The sequence below is a fragment of the Netta rufina genome (assembly GCF_964035555.1).
Source record: "Netta rufina genome assembly, chromosome: 2".
In the NCBI taxonomy this organism is placed as follows: Eukaryota; Metazoa; Chordata; class Aves; order Anseriformes; family Anatidae; genus Netta; species Netta rufina.
This window is the reverse complement of record NC_140124.1, coordinates 45,941,060-45,959,413: the sequence shown is the minus strand read 5'-3', so window position 1 is coordinate 45,959,413 and position 18,354 is coordinate 45,941,060. Positions and strand designations below refer to the sequence as shown.

Sequence of the window (18,354 nt, the reverse complement as noted above, 5' to 3'; positions counted from 1 at the left end):
TTTACCTGGAGTTAGTTACCCTGGAGTGAATTGGCTCATGCTGCATAAATGTCTTTTATTCTGCCAGTGAAATCCACAGCAACTGGCACTACTATGGAGACCTACTGGCTGTACTGGCTGATTTCTCTGGGCAGCCTATTGAAGTGTACTGCAGTTCCTAAGGTAGTAAGGAAAAAAAAATCCCACTAGGAAATAAAGGTCTTACTTTGCACTGATCCAGTGGTGTGTCTTCTGATTCTTGGTAGACAACGCTGAAGGAGATGCTTTTAGGGTCTGAAGAAAATACCCAGCTTATTGTTAGCCCCATCTCTGTAACGGTGATGGGAATGATACTGTAAGTGCTAGATTTAATGAACAGCTCTCTGTTGCCTTCCCCAAAATTCAAGATCTCCTCCACTGTAAGGGGCAGCTTGATCCTGTGATGGAGAAAGATACAATAATTTGAAGAGATTGAATCTGATATTGTGACAAAAACAATAATCATTATTCTGTTTTCTATCTATTTGAGGCAGACTCCACAGCAACTTTGGGACAGGTCCATAGGATGTGGGAAAATTCAGCCCCAGATGAAAGCACAGAGAAGATGACTGATATCAAACACTTTCACTGCTCTGGCAATTGTGGGTATTTGTCACTTACTTATTTCATTTCAACTAGAAAAAAATTGTGCTTGGAATGAAGCTTTTTAGCACTTTCATGATTTTTAAAGAGTCTGCTGCCCTCTACTGTTCTTTTTACACAAAAGTTTAAATGAATTTCAGTAACCTACTTTACTCCCTCTCTAGAAATCATTTGTACAGGAAACAGGGATCAGGAGTGCAGAGGGGAAAGACGGATGGAATGTGAACAGCAGATTTGTCTAGATCCTCTGGAGCACTTATTGCTACAGCTTGGTCTGGTTTATCCAAACAAGCTGCATAAAAGCTGATTCAACATACCTCCAATGAAAAAGGAGGTTCTCAGCACTTGGATGACCTTGACTCCTGAGGCATTTTATTAGCCTACCTCATTCTTACCTCATTCAGACTGCAGTGAGGACCTTAAACAGCAGAACACTGCTTGTCTTTTTCAAAGGAAAGCAGTGATTTCTAAGAGCTGAGGATCTCACCTACTTTATACTAACTAAAACTGATCTAACACATCACTCTTCAGGCAAAATAAACTGCTTCCCAAGCAACGAGCTCACAGTAAATCACAGTACCGTGATGTGTTTATTAGCAGCTATCAAAACCTAACAGATTTGCCAGAAAATACCACACAGTCACCATGATCATTTCCCGTTTTAGACTAAGTTCAAGCTTCCAGTCATTCATACACAGTGGTTAGGGATCACAACTCATTTATTATGAGAACTGTTGCACTTTGGCCAGAGAGGAAGCTTTCCCCTATAGCTGGGCTATCCTCTCTGCCCCTCCTCAGACCACGTTCTGCTGTGGGACACAAACAATCAGCTTTTCCAGGAGTCTGCAGGACATGTTCACATAGCTCATATCTGAGTTCAGAACTTTATCCTTTCAGCCTGGTAGTAATGAAACTGTTCTGCTTACATGATTTCTCCTGACTTCAACAAGCTTATCTCAGCATCTTGAGCAACTTGCCACTCTTCTGATTCATCATAGGTCGAAGAATTGCACGTGCTGTTTCTAGGACAAGAAAATATAATCAAGTGGTCAAATATTATCTGCATGCATAGGTCTTCCTGAAGCACAAATGTTTTAATAGCCTTGATGAGAAACTCTAGAATTTTATTTTGCATGCTCTAGTGACAAAACTGCCCGGGCAGAAGTACAGCCCTGTTCTGCTAACCACTGTGCAAAAATGCAAAACAGCTCCTATTCCGCTTTCATGTGCTAAGAGGAAGAGATGCGTCCAGAACATCTCTTCAGCAGTCTCAGGATATACTCCCCGTCGAGATGCTGACAGGTCTTAAAGCTTCCCTGATGGGTGTAAATCTTCATGGGGAACAGAAACAAACAACACCATCCAGACTCTTCTCTTAAACGAAGCCTCCCCGGGGATATGACATTTGTCCTGGATTTAACCTGTGAGGTGTTTCACCAGCATTTTATCTAGTTCCTTATTCTGACAAACAGTACACAAAACATATCTTCTCACTGTAGAATCACTATCATTATCTCCTTTTCACACAAAAAATACTAGATGATTCAAATACACCAAAGAAGCTGCTGCAGGATGACAAAGTTTTATGCCTCCCACCCACCACGATGTGTCCCAGGGAATGAAGGAAGTAGATGGAAGAATCTCCCATCCACTCCTTACCTCAAAAAGTGTGCCTGCTCTGAGTACACACTGGAGTAGCACCGACTATGAATTACACGGCTGGGGCAGAGAGGTAAACAGGAGAGAAGAATGAATTTTGAGAGTCAGTAAGTAAGTTAGAGCTTCTCTATCTGATACTTGTTTCCTGCACCTTAGCAGGTTGGTAGCTGAGACAATTAGGCTGTCATTTTGCCAGAAAATGCCCAAGATTGTTATCTACAGGGAACCAAACACTTGGTACCTTCCAAAAGCCAGTGGAGCCTAATAAAACATGCTTTTGAACGGTCAAGTCTGATCATGTGGCAAGGGCAGAATTGTTACACATTCTGTAGACCAATTCTCAAAACCAACGCAGAGTTTAGCATTTCCCAGACATGAGGACAGACTGGGAGAAGAACTGATTTAAATTCATGATTTCAGAAGAACTCACAATTTAAATGGCCTCGTCGAGACCATTTCTTCCTATACGACCTCTTTACACTAGGTGGCAGCCTGGGGAGCACTACGAGTATGTACCACTACACAGACCTCTGGTCTACCTGTTGAAATCCACACAAAACGAAGCCGGACTGGTAAGCACGAAGTACTGAAGCATATTAAAAACACAACAACAAGAGAACAATTCAGCATCCTTGAGGCACAGACTGCTAGAGGCTGGAAGGATGTTTTGAAAAAAAAATCATGCTTGTCCTGTTATGCTTTCCCTCAGGCATGTGCTGTTGGTCACTGTCCCTGGGCTGGATGGTCTGGCCCAGCTGGGCCTGCTGCTACCTAGCAGGTCAGACACATCACAGGCACCCTAAATTAGCTACCCACCTTCCATTCCAGCCCACCAAAGGGAAAGGAAAAGAGAAAGAATACAGTGGAGGAACAGAAGGGAGAATGCATGGACAGCCCTTGGAAAGAGCAGGAAGAGAGGCACAATTTGGGATGAAGCACAGAGGACACGGAGCTTGCTGAGTTCACAACAGGGTACGTGAGAGTATCTGGTCTGAAGGAGTTCGTATGGTTGCAAGGAGGACGGAGGAGTCATGGGCTGACCCTGACGTACTTGAGGATGAGAAAGTGTCGTGCAGACAGCTGATGAAAAAGAGTGGACAGAACTGAAGATATCCCGCGGTGGATGTCCTGCACATTGGTACTTAGGAAGTCCCAGCCATTTCTCAGAAAAAAAAAAAAATAATAAAAAAAAATCAGGATTTAACTATGCTACATTCTGTATGAAAACAAACAAACAAAAAACACACACACACACCCTTACACACACACACAAAAATGCCTTCCTTGCCTTGAAACTGGTTACGCTCTGTCTGTAAGAGCAGGGGCAACTGGTGCATGCACAGAAAGCAAGCCAGGGAAACCATCAGCCAGGACAAAGGGCTGTCTCTGTGCATCAAGTGACAACATGCAAAATCTCACGAGATACTTTTAGTGTTGTGTTACAGAAGAGGTTTGGCAAAGGCCCTGAGATGAAGCCCGTTTTCAATCATCAGGCAAGTGCAGCGTTTGCCAGAAGTTCAGAAAACAGATTTCGAAATAACAGGTTGGGGTTATCAGGGTGCCTTCCAGCCCCTTCACCAGCAGGAGGCAGCAAATATGATTATCAGAATCTGCACCAGAAATAGTGACAAGCCCTCAAGACCCTAAACACTGCACCGTGTGTAGGTCACCAACATTACAACCAGCTCTGTGTGTAACCCTAGCTGATTTCAGTGGTGAGCTACCTGCTCTCAAAAATGAACTTTTTTTTTTTTTCCTAGATGCCTTTGAATTTTCTCCTCGCTCAGTTCTTTAGAGGATATTAGAGGGAAACCGAGGCAGGATGACAGCAGAGGCTGCTGCTGGGTTGGATTTACACTGCTAACCCCCAGGAGCACCAGGCCCTTTCAGCAGGGCTGCTGCCCAGCCCAGCAGCACGCAGCTGGCTCAGCTCTGTTTTCCACAATTCCTAGGCTGCAGCAATAATTCAGTCATACTAGAGTAGGCATCATGCAGGCAGACTGAGGGACGTCATCTGATCTTACAGAGCTGTATATATGCAGGTTTATGTATCAACAGCCCATGCTGGAGAGGGCTTCTTAGAACAGGCCATCCAAAAATACGTTGCAGAAATACATTTTGTGAAACCAAGGAGGACACAGGGCAAATTACAGTTAAGGGAGCAAGCTGAAATAAACTCTCTCTGAGTTTCTTTTCATTACTATCTCATGACAAAGAGTTGAAAGCTGCTGATTCTGTAGTCTTCTCTGGTAAAGAGTTTATTTGAAGCTACTGGAAATGGATGAATGATGCCAGGGTACCTTGCTTATGGATTAGGGCAATGGAAATGGGAAGGGTCTCCACGGGAGACCCTTCAGTAGCTCTTCTCCAGTAGCTCTGAATACCTTCCGGTTTTCAGGAGTTTAAATGGGCCTTGTTGGTAGAAAGGGCTTATTGCTGGCCCTCTACAACACGGTGGGACTTCATCTTTTCTCAAGGCAGACACTGACATTCATTTTAGGGTACATATGCCACCACATAGCTTAGCCACAGCTTTGTCATACTCATATCCTATTCTGCATCTGAAAATATCTGCTAAAAACAGGCAGCTGTTGCACCCTCTTGTTCACTTGTTTGATAGGAACAGTTTGTTAATATTTAGCACCTTGCTGCAGATTTGTTTCTCCGACACAGGAATTGCTACTACGTGTACCAAAGCATGAGAGAGAATTCAATGTAATTTTAAAGAGCATTATGGGGTCATGCATTTCTTCTGCAAGTGGTCTTCTGTCAGTAAATGACGCTGTAGGGCTAGGCCAGATTTGCAGGTACCACATCCAAGGACGCAGAGGTGCAAGCATAGTGCTCTGCGGGGCTGAATCCCCACAGCACTCCAGCTCTGTACAGGCTGCTGCAAAGACAGACTTCATGGGCTGTTTTTTCTGCACACTGCCTCCCTCTCTTGCAGAATTTGTCCATGACAAAGGCTATAACTTTTCTACACTGCGCACTGCTTCTGAAGACGAGTCTGCAAAGTTTACCAAGAGCAGTGAGGCTCACTAAGGAAGCAAGTACAGCTGATAAATGCACCTTGGAAACACATCTAGGAAACCACCTGGAATGTCGCATACAATGCAGAGTTTTGCTTTATGGCATGTGCAGGCTTCTTATCTAGGAAAGAATACCACAGGAAAGGTCAAATGAAAGATACAGCTCATGCAGAGCTGTGGCAGAGGCCAGGCATGTAGCTTGGTTACAAGGAGTGCACAGAGCTGTCCCTAATCACAGAAGGGACAAACAAGAGCAGAGTTATCACCTCATCCAGTGGCATCGCCCAGGCACCTCTGCTTCTCTGCACCCTCTCCAGGACCTCCTCACAACTATTTCTCTCCCAGGTCTTGTACCCCCAGGCTGTAGGTCAATTCTACCCCTGCAAGTGAAAAAGAGTCACCCTTGCATAGGGTGGGCTCCTTCCATCTCCTTTTTAAACATGTGGAGGCCCTCACAGCTTTTTTGTTGTCTCTGAAAGAAAATATAGCACATGCATTAACGTTAATGAGGAACAGGACTGCCTTAGAGGTCAAAGACTCACTTGGGGATGGCCACCAACACAATGTATTTCTGTGCATCTCTGCTCTACTCATCTCAGATGGAAAAATAAAAGAGAAAAAAAAATGGCACTAGAATATTTTTTTTCCAGAAAAAAATACAAAGCCTAGAAAAAATTGGAAAACCTAGTATTCTCCAATAGCTGTCATAAAGTACACAAGTGGTCAAAACAGGAAAGTGGTACATGCAGATTAAGTTTTAATTCTGCAAATATTTTTTGAAAAATACATCATTTGATTCTGGTAATTTCAATAGAAAGGCCACAGGTAAATGGAAACACAGGTATTTTGAACTGGATCTTGAGAGCACAGTGCGTTCATATTACCATACCTGCAGTTGCATCACTCAAGGATGTGCCTCAAAAACAAAGCAGTAACTTCACATCACGTTGCTTTGGTCAACAGCTACGAAAGCTGTGACACAGCTACACAGATTTAAGTGCTGATAAATAAAGCAAACTGCTGGTTTCTGACTTCCTTTGCAAGATATGACAGCTGCGTATCGCCAAGATGTGACACTGTTTAGTAAGTGACTATTTTCTCGACTTCAGGTAAATAGGTAGACAGTAAAAATACAGCTTTAGCATTTAAAAGATTCAAACTTGAAAGATTTTGTTAGATTAATAGATGTTGTCTGATTTGATATGCAAAATGAAAGAGAAATGGTGGGATTATATTCAAAGTGTTGGAGATACTGATGTTGCATTTTAGTTTTGTTATTAAATCTTTTCTGATGCCTTTTTCCTGCAGCAGCTTTTTCCTTTACACTTGTTAGCTTTTGAAAAAGTCCTTTAGACAATTTTTGGATAGCTGGAACTTATGTATAAGTATGTATATGTATACATGTATATGTATATCATTTTGTATAATACAAAATGATATTTGTATTAATCATCTCATTTTCATTTATGCTCCAGAATCTATTTTTCCTACTTATATTTGCTTGAAAACTGCTTCTCTTTCCCAACAAATACATACATGAGATAATTTCACCTTTTCTGATTACAACCTCAAAACCCTTTTGCAATGAAATTAGTTCATTTTTAAGCAAGGTAAAATTAAATGATGTTGATGAGCATTATTTAACCAAATGGGAAAACAGACAAATAAACAACAAACAAACAAACCAAACCAAAACAAAACAAAAGCACCACTGTAACACAGACTACCAGCTCCTGGTATAACCAAATCCATGTACTCTGAATTCCCAGTGTCCTGGAGATTATAAACAGGCTTCTTCTGGTGACAGGATGAGAACTATCCATGCTGGAGCAAACCGGAATAGCATGTTCTTGCTCACCATTACTTTCCTGAATTTCCATTTCATTATTTTGACAGCTAATTCTAAACGAACCAGATTTCAAAGTAAAACCTGTAGTAACATACTGGACACTGCACTGCTTTCTTCAATTCGCTTCTCTTACCATGATGTTGTTCTTGTGCAATTTAAGCTTCATTTAAAATTCTACATCTTTTTAGAACCTAATTTCAGTCCATTACAGATTCTAACATTTTCCTGCAAATAAACTTATCTTGCTCAAAATTGTCCTGATCACAGCATTTTGTTCTTCCTCCTTCCTGTCTACCTTACACAATGCTTTCCCACTATTTGAGTTCAGGTAGAAATATTACTTCTGTTACTTCTTTTGAAAAAAGCTGGAATAAGTCCATGAACAGTCTGACAAGGCAGAGCAACTCTGAAGTTTGAGATAAAACAATGCAGATTTTAACTCAGGTGTATGAGGATAAAAGCAGAATACTATAAGAGCTTCTGGCTAGAAAAGTATCAGGTATAATAATAATGAATCATGAATAAATGAAAACTTTTTAAAATGGAAATTGTTGTACTTTCTTTCTTTTAAAAGTTACCATTCACTGGAAAAAGAAAAAAAGAAAAAAGCTTACTGGTCATTGTTTTAGTGGACTGGAGAGCTTCTGCAGAAGGTAAGGATCTTCCCCTTCATTTCTAATTTCTGCACCAGTTTATCACACTTGCAGCAGATTTTCAATGTGAAAATACTTGACAGAGGTAGCCAGCTGATCCAGAAGCTGTTCAGCCTCATAATGCAGGATCAGCCTTTAAGGCACAAATATTGAACAACTCTGAACTGTAACATCAGCTTGTCTGAAACACAACAGTTGAGACTAAAAAGTTTTTAGCTTTACTATCTCCTTCTGAGCTCCTTATTGGGCTCCATCATTAAACAAACAAACAAATAAATAAATAACCTATTTTTATGCATGTAGGATTTTCTATTTTTTTAAAGAGAGGTTCATATTCAATCAGACGCTTCAGACTCATTTCTTCTGATATCAAACCAAAAAGGAACTTAAATAGCTACATCCAGCCAGGAGAGGAAGGAAAAGAAAGAACACTAAAGCCTTTAAGATCACAAAAACATAAAAAAAAAAATTATATAATATCAGTTGACAGGTCACTTTCAAGGACTCACATAATCTTTTGCTATCTGTTTGATGGTGTCAATCACCTCACCTCTTTCCCAGAATATGATCCATACACCCTAAGTTTAGGGTCACACACTTTACATTCCTCTGCTAACTGAGGAATGTAAAGTGTGTGACATGCTAAAAAAACACTTTCAATTTAGAAGGATCCTTGCTGCAACTTTCTTTTCTCCATCAGTATACAGATCTGCTTATGTCAGTGCAAAGGCAGTATGTGGGGGAAACAGGATATCAGAACGGTCTACCATTTGTACATAAGAAAATTCTTCAGAGTTGCCATTTAAAAATTATCCAAGCCTGGCTTCCATGTGAAATCCACAGTAAAATTCCCATCTGCTTTCACCAAAACCAAATTAGGGTATTACTGCCTGAATTTGGACATTCCAGTGAAGAACAAAATTGTAATAGAAAAAAAAAATAAAATTTGAAGTATTTTGGTCTATCCAGAAGGTAAATACTGCATTCTACTATAGTAAAAACAATTATGGATTAAAAGCAGGTATTAAAATTGCTTCTTTTGAGGGAGTCAGTAAGGCTCTCCTAAAGGCAAATTTCCAGTAAGCTTGGACATCAGAAAGGTGAACAACTTCGGCAGGGCTACTGATGTAATGTTATGTTGTCAAACTATGTAACGTGGTGATCTCTTTGTTTCAGCTTAGAGGAAAACACATTTCCTTCAGAAGAAAGAGGCAAGAAACATCAGCTGACAGCTGTTTCAAAGAGTACGTAAAGTCAAACAATGTGCTTCCATTTCTTTCAGAATGCATTGCTTTGATGTTGTCGAGCCTAACTTACTTTTGCTGGTTAGCTTCATCTCGAGCTTGGCTAAATAAGGCACTTTACAAAGAGATGGTAACTTTTCAAAGGGACACGCAGTCTTATAGGACTTCTCTGGTGACTAACAGACTGTGTTGGCCCTGCTGCTCAGCCCCACATCTGGGGCTGAGCAAAAAAAAAAAGCCCCACACATTTTTTTGGATGACATTCAATCTGCTGCACATTATAACTCGCACAGGAAAAGCCATCCTGCCATGCTAAATGATTCAGAGGTGAATTCTGCTCATCTTATGCTGAGTAATATCTTGTAGTAGGATTAGTCTCACAGAAACATGCTCTTTGTGGCTCAAGAGAGAGGCATTTAACCTTAGGCAAAATATTAAAAAAAACTATTAACATGTTTCACAAAGGATGTGTGACTCTTCTGCACTAACCCAGTGCTGGCACTGGCCCCCCTGGGTGTGGGGTGCTATCTGTGGTGTTTTATTGTAGCCTGGTACAGTTCCTACCTTCTGAGAATATGTCCAAATCGTTTTTCTAAGAAACAAGCAATGAGCAATACAATTCTGGCATGAAAAAATAGTTGTCTTAAACAATCGCCAAACTTTCAGGTAATACAAATATAATTAAAAAAAAAAAAAAAACAACACAGAAAGAAAAAGTAATGCAATCCCATGAATAGCAATGGCAAGATGTAGTCAGGCTGTTCTAAGTCTGGCTGTTACGTCCATTGGTTTCACCTAACTGCCATGGCAGAAGCCAGACTCTTGCCTTGGAGAGCTCAGGCTGTTTTACTGCACCACGTCTAGTGGCAGGGTGTGGATGAGGGGGTTTACAGATCAGTAAACTCCTATGACAACAATATAAATGTTTGAAACAGACTGACTGAAATCAAATGGGAGAGACATCAGTGAAAATCCTCCATGTACATCATTAACTCACTTGAGAAGGGAAACAGATGTGGTGGCACTTTGGGTCTTGACTGTCAAGACAATTGTCTTCAGCAAATTTATTTATTTGCTTTTGTCTGTGGCGGATGCCTTACTACAGCTCTTCTCTGTTAGACACTTGGGACTTTCTCTGTCTCCTGGTGCATTAGGATTTAATTACTTGCCAAGTAAAAAAATCTCAATGTGTCTCCTTACAGGCTGCCTTTAAAAAGGAGGCAACATGGCAACTGCAGATGCTGTTACCTTTTATTATAACTTCTCAGCCATTGATCCCAATGAAAATGGAACTGAGAATTTTTATACATTTATAACTATCTTTCTGCCCTGTATGTATTCGTTTGTTTTTATCTTTGGGCTAGCAGGAAATGCTCTGGTCTTTATCATACTGGTCTTCTATGAGAAACTGAAGACATTGACAGATATATTTTTGTTGAACCTGGCTATAGCTGACTGGATCTTCCTTTGGACGCTGCCATTCTGGGCCTATTCTGCTGCTCTGGAGTGGATTTTTGGCACTGTGGCATGTCGAATTATACGGGGCCTGTACAATCTGAACTTGTACACTTCAATGTTAACTCTAACGTCTATCACCTTTGACAGGCTTATTGCTATTACTTTTGCCACCAAAGCACATATGTGTCAAACCAAACGACTGAAATGGGGCAAATTAATCTGCGGCTTGATCTGGGTGATTTCAGTAGCATTTGCCACACCACAGCTTATTTTTAGTGATGTGTTTACTATTGATAAGACAATATGCCTGGAAAAATACCCAGACCACCACACAGAATTGGTTCTTGAAGTTATTCAAGTGACCCTTGGTTACTTTATTCCCATGCTAACCATGATCATCTGCTACTCCCTAATTATTAAAACCTTACTGCATGCCAGGAACTTCCAAAAGAACAAATCTCTAAAAAAAATATTTTCTGTAGTGGCCATATTTATTCTTACTCAGTCACCCTACACTTTCTTGAGACTGATGAAGATCATCGACTGGAGCTTCAACTTGGACAGCAACTTTGACTACGCAATCGTTATAACAGAAGCCCTTGCTTATTTCCATGGCTGTCTTAACCCTGTTATGTATTTCTTCATGGGGGTGAAATTCAGGAAGAACTTCCAGAAAATTATTAAAAGCTCAAAGTGCTTTAAACAGCAAGTTGCTGTTAGACAGTGGCACACCACTGAAGACGAAGGCTCTAGAACTTATACTGTCTCAAATAATGCAGATGTGACAAGCATGTACCCTCTGTAAAACTGTCCAGAGAACATGGCAACTATGTACAGCTTTTTATTATTATTACTATTATTATTTTATTTTTTAAAACTGAGATAGGTAGCCTCCTTGAAGGAAGAAATGCTGCCCCATTAGTAAGGGTACTGCAATCTGCTTTAGGCCAGCATAACTGAAAGCATCACACTTCATTGCCTCCTGCTTTTCCTGGTCAGAGCTGATCCTAACGCAAAGCTGGGACCTGACTTAACTGTGCAGAAGTTTCCAAAAGGCAATGGACACAGTAAGACAAAACTCAATTCTTGACATGAAGCCAGCTTGGACCTCATGACTCCAGAGGGCCTGGAGACATTCACCAAACCTCTTGTCTGCTGTTTTTTCAGGGAAGGTGTTTGTTAACAAAAGCAGCTATGATATTTTGTTTCAAAGGTGTTACGGATTTTAGTTGATATGATTCATTTCATGAAAATTCATGGATTAAACACACATACATATTCATGACGTGTTTCATGTATGATTTTTTGTTGTTTTATTTTGGGGGGGGTATTTTTTCCATTCGGGAGAAGGCCTCTACACACATTCCTGTTCCTTTAGTGGTCATCTAAAATTTTGGTAGTAAAGCAGCATATTCATCTACCTTCCATCAAATATCAGGTCTCTGCTCTGTGAGCAGAGCTGGAGACTAAAACAGGTGAAAACAAGATGGGATGGTGGAGAGGAGCGGCTGTGGGTTGTCTACGATGAAGTCAGGGACGGGTCCAGCTCAAGGGCATCAAGTCCTTTGCCTTATAGCTTTGAAACACCAGTTTTGACCTGTTTCAAACCATTCTGGCAGTAACCATTTTCATTCTGGATGCTCCTTTTCTCCTCATTAACACTCAGTCCCTTCTACCAGATCACTGCAGCTCAGTGGCACCTGACCCTTATCAGCACCATCGCATCCATGTCATCTTCACCTAGAAAACATCTCTTAGGCAATCCCTTGCTTTCTACACAGTCCCTTGTTTCTTACACACTAAAATGGTGCAGAATCCTCAAAAACAAAAGTAGGAAGGAACTAGGTGGCAAGTAAAGCTGCTATCTCAACATGCAGCTCCAAGGCAGGCTTTGAGAAGTGCTCCCGTCCCCGTTCTTCTCAGCTGGCTCTGCCCAAGGGATTCAGACTGTATGCAGTTGCCCCTTCGGGCTATGCTGGCACCCTGCACAGTCACATGAGCTGTAATTAGGTCAGGAAAGAATGTTGTGAGTCATTAAGAAAGAATCCAAAACAAAGCAACCACAGTGCAAACGGGCTGAGATGTCCTTTCTACAACACGCAGTACCGAGGTGTGAACAAACTCATTGTAACCACACCAGGGTAGTGGTATTTTTAAAAAAATACTGTCTATGGTCTTGGTTCTACTACAGTGTTGATCCCAGGCATGTTATTTCAGCAATATGTTGGAAAGGAAACAGAGTGATTTGGTTTACTCTGGGGACTTTGACCAAGTGCTATACATGATCCTGACCCATGTTTTATGGCACAATCTGTAACTGTGAACACTTAACTCTTTAAAATAAAAGAGTTTAAAATACAACACTTCAAAAGAGAACCCATGCTACCCTCAAAGTAGCAGCATCTACCACAATAGTACAACTTATCTCAGCTTCTCACATTAAATTTTCAATCAGGTTGCTCCAAATTTATGTAACAGAACCAAAACTGTGAAACAATTGCACAACTGCTCACTGTAAGGAGGTCTGCCTCAAGGCCAGGCAGAGTTATGCTGGTAACCGTGCCTCTTGCTGTGCCACACATCTGTGCAGCTCACGAACAAGATGAGTTTTATTTGGTTCTGAACTGACTTGTGTCAATAAAGACAGTCTCTCAAACTTTGCTGTTAAGAAATAGTGCTACTGTAGTCATTTCGTGTCATTTCAAGGGAAAAAAATATAGATGCAGGGCTAAATAAAGAGAGCAAGTTAAAACGAGAACAGCACCACAGAAAGCAAAAGAGAAACAAATAGAAAAGAAAGCATCTTTTAAGACAATTCACTGCACCAGCTCCCATTTCCAGTTCAGGAAGGACCTGAACCCAGAAAAAGGTAAGGTCATTGCCAAAACCTGATGCAGACACGCAGTCTGCAGTCAGTTGCCAAAACCTGGTGCAGACACCTGATACAGACATAAGAAACTCTGTCAACAGAGCACGCCTATTGCAGATCTTCTCTCAGTCAGTATGGACCAGCCAGTCTCCCTTCCCTTCCCCTCTCTTGTCTCTTCCCCTTTTATAGCTGTTACAATTAACTCTAATCCCTGGCAAAAAAAAAAAAAAAAAAAAAAGTTTGGACTACTTTCAGCAGAATCTCGATACAGAAGTCTGGCCTGGTAACTTGTTTTTCATATGCAACCTTCAAACATGGGTCCAACAAGAACAATCTTGAATTCTTTGCATCTTCCCCAGGCACAACATCAAAGCAAATTCTACCTCATATATTCAATTTCATGCAAAGAGAACATTATTGGCATGACGGTGGATAATTATTTATACTTCAAGACTACCCTAAGTCTACAAATAGGAATGAGACCCCATTTATCTGGACAGTGAAAAAAAAATAAAATCAAAGGTCAAGGTGGTCTACCTGTCCAGTATGGCCAAGAGATCTGCAGCACTGAAACCTGTAGCTCAGAAAGTCCCTGGCCTGCAGATCCTTGGCAGGTGGGAGAAAACAGACTGGGAAATGATCAGTACATCTGCTATGGACTGCTGTCAAAGACTGGAGGGAGGGTTAGCTGAACTTTTGTTTAGGTTCATTGTAGTGGCTGATGCTGCCCTATCTGCTCATGTCCTGTAAACTTGGGCTTTGGGTACCTGTACACTCTTCACCACAGAAACAAAACGAGAAAACTTCTGGGCTGTCATAGTCAATGCTGGTCTCTTTTTCTCTTCAGCATATACCACAGGTGCCACACAATCATCACACTCACGTATCAGTTTTTGCATCTGTGCCGTAACACAAAACCACAAAATCATCACAAGCTGTTTAAGTGATCCACTGTGTAAGAAGGCCATCCTGCTACCAAGTCAGTGTTCGTGCTCCTGAGACCTACCAAATGTCCCAAACGGTGCTGGGGTGGGCAGGTGTAGTCTGCATTCTCCGCAAAGTATGTCTCAAGCCCAAAGTATGACAATACTAGGAGCCTCCCCACTGCTCACAATACTAATAAAACTGAAGGATTAAACACTACTTCCTAGCTTTTCTGCCTATAATTTGTGAACAACGGGAGATGGGCAGCTTTTATAAATTTGCTTGTTGCATGGGAACCCTTCAAGAACAGTCTTCCAGTGTTAGTGGCAATCCTTCCTTTCACCCTGAATACACTGTGGGACAAGAAGAATCCAGTCCAGTCCCAAACAGAGAAAAAAAAACAGTCACAGGCACTCAGTTCTTTTCTCCTGCTTGTATTCTCCCAAGCTAACTCACTAGTGACACCTTTTCTGAAGACAGCATGAAATCTCACAGGTCTCTAATACAGAGAAGTTGCACAGTACACATTTTTTAATCTTCTTAAAAACAATCTAACAAAGAGACAAAACCCCTTCACTACAGACTGCCCCTTTGCAAAGCAAATGTACTGCTAACTTCACAAGAGCACTGTGAAGCTCAATTCATTCATGTCTGCCTGACGTGTGGTGAACATGAATGGAATGTACTGTCAGTGTGGATGGTATACAAAATAGGTGGAATACATAGAACTTACTTACCAAGAAATAAAAGTGAAGAATTTTGAAAAGGTTGCTTTCCAAACAAACAACTCTGTTCATTCTGCTTCTACTAAATAGCAAGTCACTGTGGTTTACGCCGGAAATGGCTCTGCTAGGGGCAAAAAAGTCTAGCTCTGCTTTCTCAGCAGCAAGCTGGTTACTCTGTGGCTATTCACTGTTTAGCATTTAGATTTATCACACTGATTTTTCTGCTCAGAAGCAAAACAAGTACAAACTTAGGTGAAAATGGTCTGTTTTGTTTCCTTTCTCAAATATATAAAAGATGCAGCTTTTTCAAGAAAAAAGTATTAGCAAAAATGTTCATTGTTGAAAGAACACTTTCTATAAGCATGGATATGCATCAAGCTATAGTATTACTATATAGTTTTCAAACCAAATACTTAGCCTTAGCTCCTCTTCATTGTGATTGAAACCTGCATTTCATCTCATTTTCTTATGGAAAAGAAGAACTTATGCCAGATTTAACTACGCATTTCTAGTTCTTTTCCTTTTCTCTAAGCTGTATCTTTAAAGTAGTAAGGAATCCTACAGAGACAGACCACTTATTTTATACTCAGGTCAGTGAAATGCGTCACAGAAAATGGCAGGTCTTTCCTTATTTTCCCCCCACGCCCCTGGTTCTCTTGATATTAAGTAATGGTAACTTTGATAGACAGTATCATTTATCCCCTACTGTAAATTAAGTGTGAATGACCAGTGATCCATTTGGGCCTACAAATTGATTTTAACAGTGACAGATGGCCTGTGACAGCACAGAACTGTATTGTTCCTCTGTGCCGTGGAGAAGCAGGTAGAGGGCAATGACAGAGCTGTTTGGATTTACTAGATTTGATGCTGACTGTGCAAATGGGTCAAAATTATCTTGTGTTGGTCTACTGAACATGTGGCTGGGAACACAAGGGTCCTCTCCCTATGCAGGGGTTGGCTACCTCCACTGAATGGCAAAAAAACAATCACCAATCAAAATCCAGAAGAGTCCCCTCTCCATGAAACAGTGTTTACTCACAGATCTGTCACGCTTTGATCCAGAGAGTCTTTCTCCATCTGACTTTCACTGTGGAGTGAGTCTGATTCTTGTACTTGGCACAACTCCTCATCCGTGATTATATCAAATGCTGCATCGTCTGGTGGTTTAGAGGCTTCACTTGCAACTGTGCCATAAAAGGACATGAAAAGAAACATTAGTAATATTAGCTGGTTGTGTGTAAAACAAACAAACAAGCGAAACCCTTAAGGGGGATGACTGGGCCATTCCTCTCTTTACAGAAGCATTAGGTAACTTCTAAGAACCAATTGAAATCCTCAGGCTGACTGAGACCCATTTAATATATATGCAGATTTCTGTCAATACCAATTAAATACTGAGACGGGACCAATACCATCCTGAAAACACTCTGTGACAAAGCAGACCCTCGGAGATGGAGCTGACCATGTGGTTTCCTGGAGAACATCTAAGCCTACTTCTCAGCGGCAAGCAAAAACCACACTAACCAAAAGCCCTCTCTTCTGGCGACAGTGGTGATTCCAATGAACCTGGGGATCCTTCCTGGTTGACACTGGATCCAGAGTCATCTGCATTGTCCACGATCACTCTGGGCTTACTAAAGCAAGCTCTGCAGCAACGCTCCTTCTTCCCACCAGGTTTTGTCACCATGTAGTTGTTGCAGCAATAGTAGCAGAAAATGCGACCACACATTCTAGAAATGATTCAAAACCAAAGGTGTTAGAATGGTTACCACAAACAGGTAGAACACAATTAATGGCACAGACGGGCTTTGTCATAATGGTCTTGCTGCTTGGAAAAGCCCAAATGTCACATCCATGACACAACTTATGCTGCGGTCTGTGATGCTTTCCGAGGTGAAGGAAATTTTCTTGACAAATAGAGGACAGAAATGCACATTCAATTTTGCTGCCTTAAGCCAGAAAAAAAAAAACAACACAACAAACAAACATAAAAATACTACCAAAAATACATTTAAAAATAAATATCCACAATTATGCAATGCAAATAATAAATTCATATATGAAGTACATATGAAGCAACTGCCTTTAATCATATTAGAAAGGCTAAATCTCATGCTCAGAGCAGAAATCTATATAGTTGGAAGAGTGTAAGAACGTCTGTATGTCTCTACTTTGCCAACATCCCTCTTTCCTTCTTCCAGGGAAGAAGAGACAATACTGGACACACGATATTGCACATTCATCCCTCTTGCCCTCCCCATTCTGCAGTCCATCAACATTAAACCTGTCAACTAATGAACATATTAAGATTTTCATGAAGAAAAGTAGCCAGCGGGGATGACTGTCATTTATGAAGTCTTGGTGGCTTTGTTTTTTAGAATCATTTAACTCTTTAATAGGTACTGGTAAAACACCTGGAGGTTTCACAGGTTTTAGTAGAAATGAGTAATTTGAACCTTATTACTGGAAATGACTGAACTATTCACTAACCACTACTGAATGTTCCTACATTAACATGCAGTTGTAACAGTCCCAGTCCTACACACCTTAGATGATGAATCAGGTTGTGAGGATAAAGAATAGCAAAGAACAAAAACAAACATAGCACAGAGACCCTAAAATGTATCAACTTAAATATATTTGAATAAATCTAGAGTAGGTTAACTTATAGCTCCAGGCTAGCTGTATAGGAAATAATTGAATATGAACTTTTTTTTAGAAGATTGCTATCCAATTGGTAATTATCTCTGAATGTGTCTAGTTTAAGTAATCAAATCTATAATTGCACAGCATATTGGATTTGTACTGGAATACTTTTCTCACAATGCAAAACCATCTTACTGAATGTTATTTACAGCATGCACAGAGCAGTGCATAATAAATATATTAAAAACACAGTCCTTCCAGCCCTGTGAAATATTAAAAAATCTGAATATTGTTCATAAGAACAGACTAAGTTTCACAGTGGGTGAGATAAATGTCCACCTAGTCAATAATTCTGACAACGGTCAGCAGCAGCAAGTAGTTGGTAGTCAGTTTGAGGAAAGATTATAAGATATACTGTATGTAGGGTATGATTATCTTTGCTTCCAGAAATCAGAAACTGATAGACTCTCCAAGTCAAAGCTTGCATCTAGATCTTTGTCTTAACACGTCAAGAGACACTTCCATTATAATGTCTCTTATCCCTTTGTGAGCTCATGTTCTTTCAGGCTCTGCAAGGTCTTCTATCTATGATTTTGACAAATGAATTATGAATTTTAAAAAGCATTTCATCTGTGTAAACAATCATATTGAGTTTTGCTTTCGAACAGCGTAAGAGT

General features: G+C 40.6%; 2 protein-coding genes across 5 annotated transcripts in view; one reads left to right on the top strand and one right to left on the bottom strand.

Annotated features, from left to right (window-relative positions):
- Positions 1-18,354, bottom strand: part of FYCO1 (FYVE and coiled-coil domain autophagy adaptor 1) — a 48,522-nt gene that overhangs the window by 5,599 nt on the left and 24,569 nt on the right. For all 4 annotated transcript variants that reach the window (XM_084282018.1, XM_084282019.1, XM_084282017.1 and 1 more), the window contains 4 exons: positions 16,556-16,761; positions 16,071-16,215; positions 1,548-1,643; positions 206-416 (listed from right to left, as the gene is read on the bottom strand). In XM_084282018.1, the coding sequence (XP_084138144.1) occupies positions 206-416; positions 1,548-1,643; positions 16,071-16,215; positions 16,556-16,761 (658 nt within the window). The remainder of the gene's footprint in view (positions 1-205; positions 417-1,547; positions 1,644-16,070; positions 16,216-16,555; positions 16,762-18,354) is intronic.
- Positions 7,789-11,633, top strand: CXCR6 (C-X-C motif chemokine receptor 6). Its single transcript, XM_084282023.1, has 3 exons — positions 7,789-7,811; positions 8,988-9,055; positions 10,258-11,633. Exon 3 carries the CDS (start codon positions 10,281-10,283, stop codon positions 11,316-11,318), a length of 1,038 nt encoding a protein of 345 aa, XP_084138149.1. The 5' UTR covers positions 7,789-7,811; positions 8,988-9,055; positions 10,258-10,280; the 3' UTR covers positions 11,319-11,633.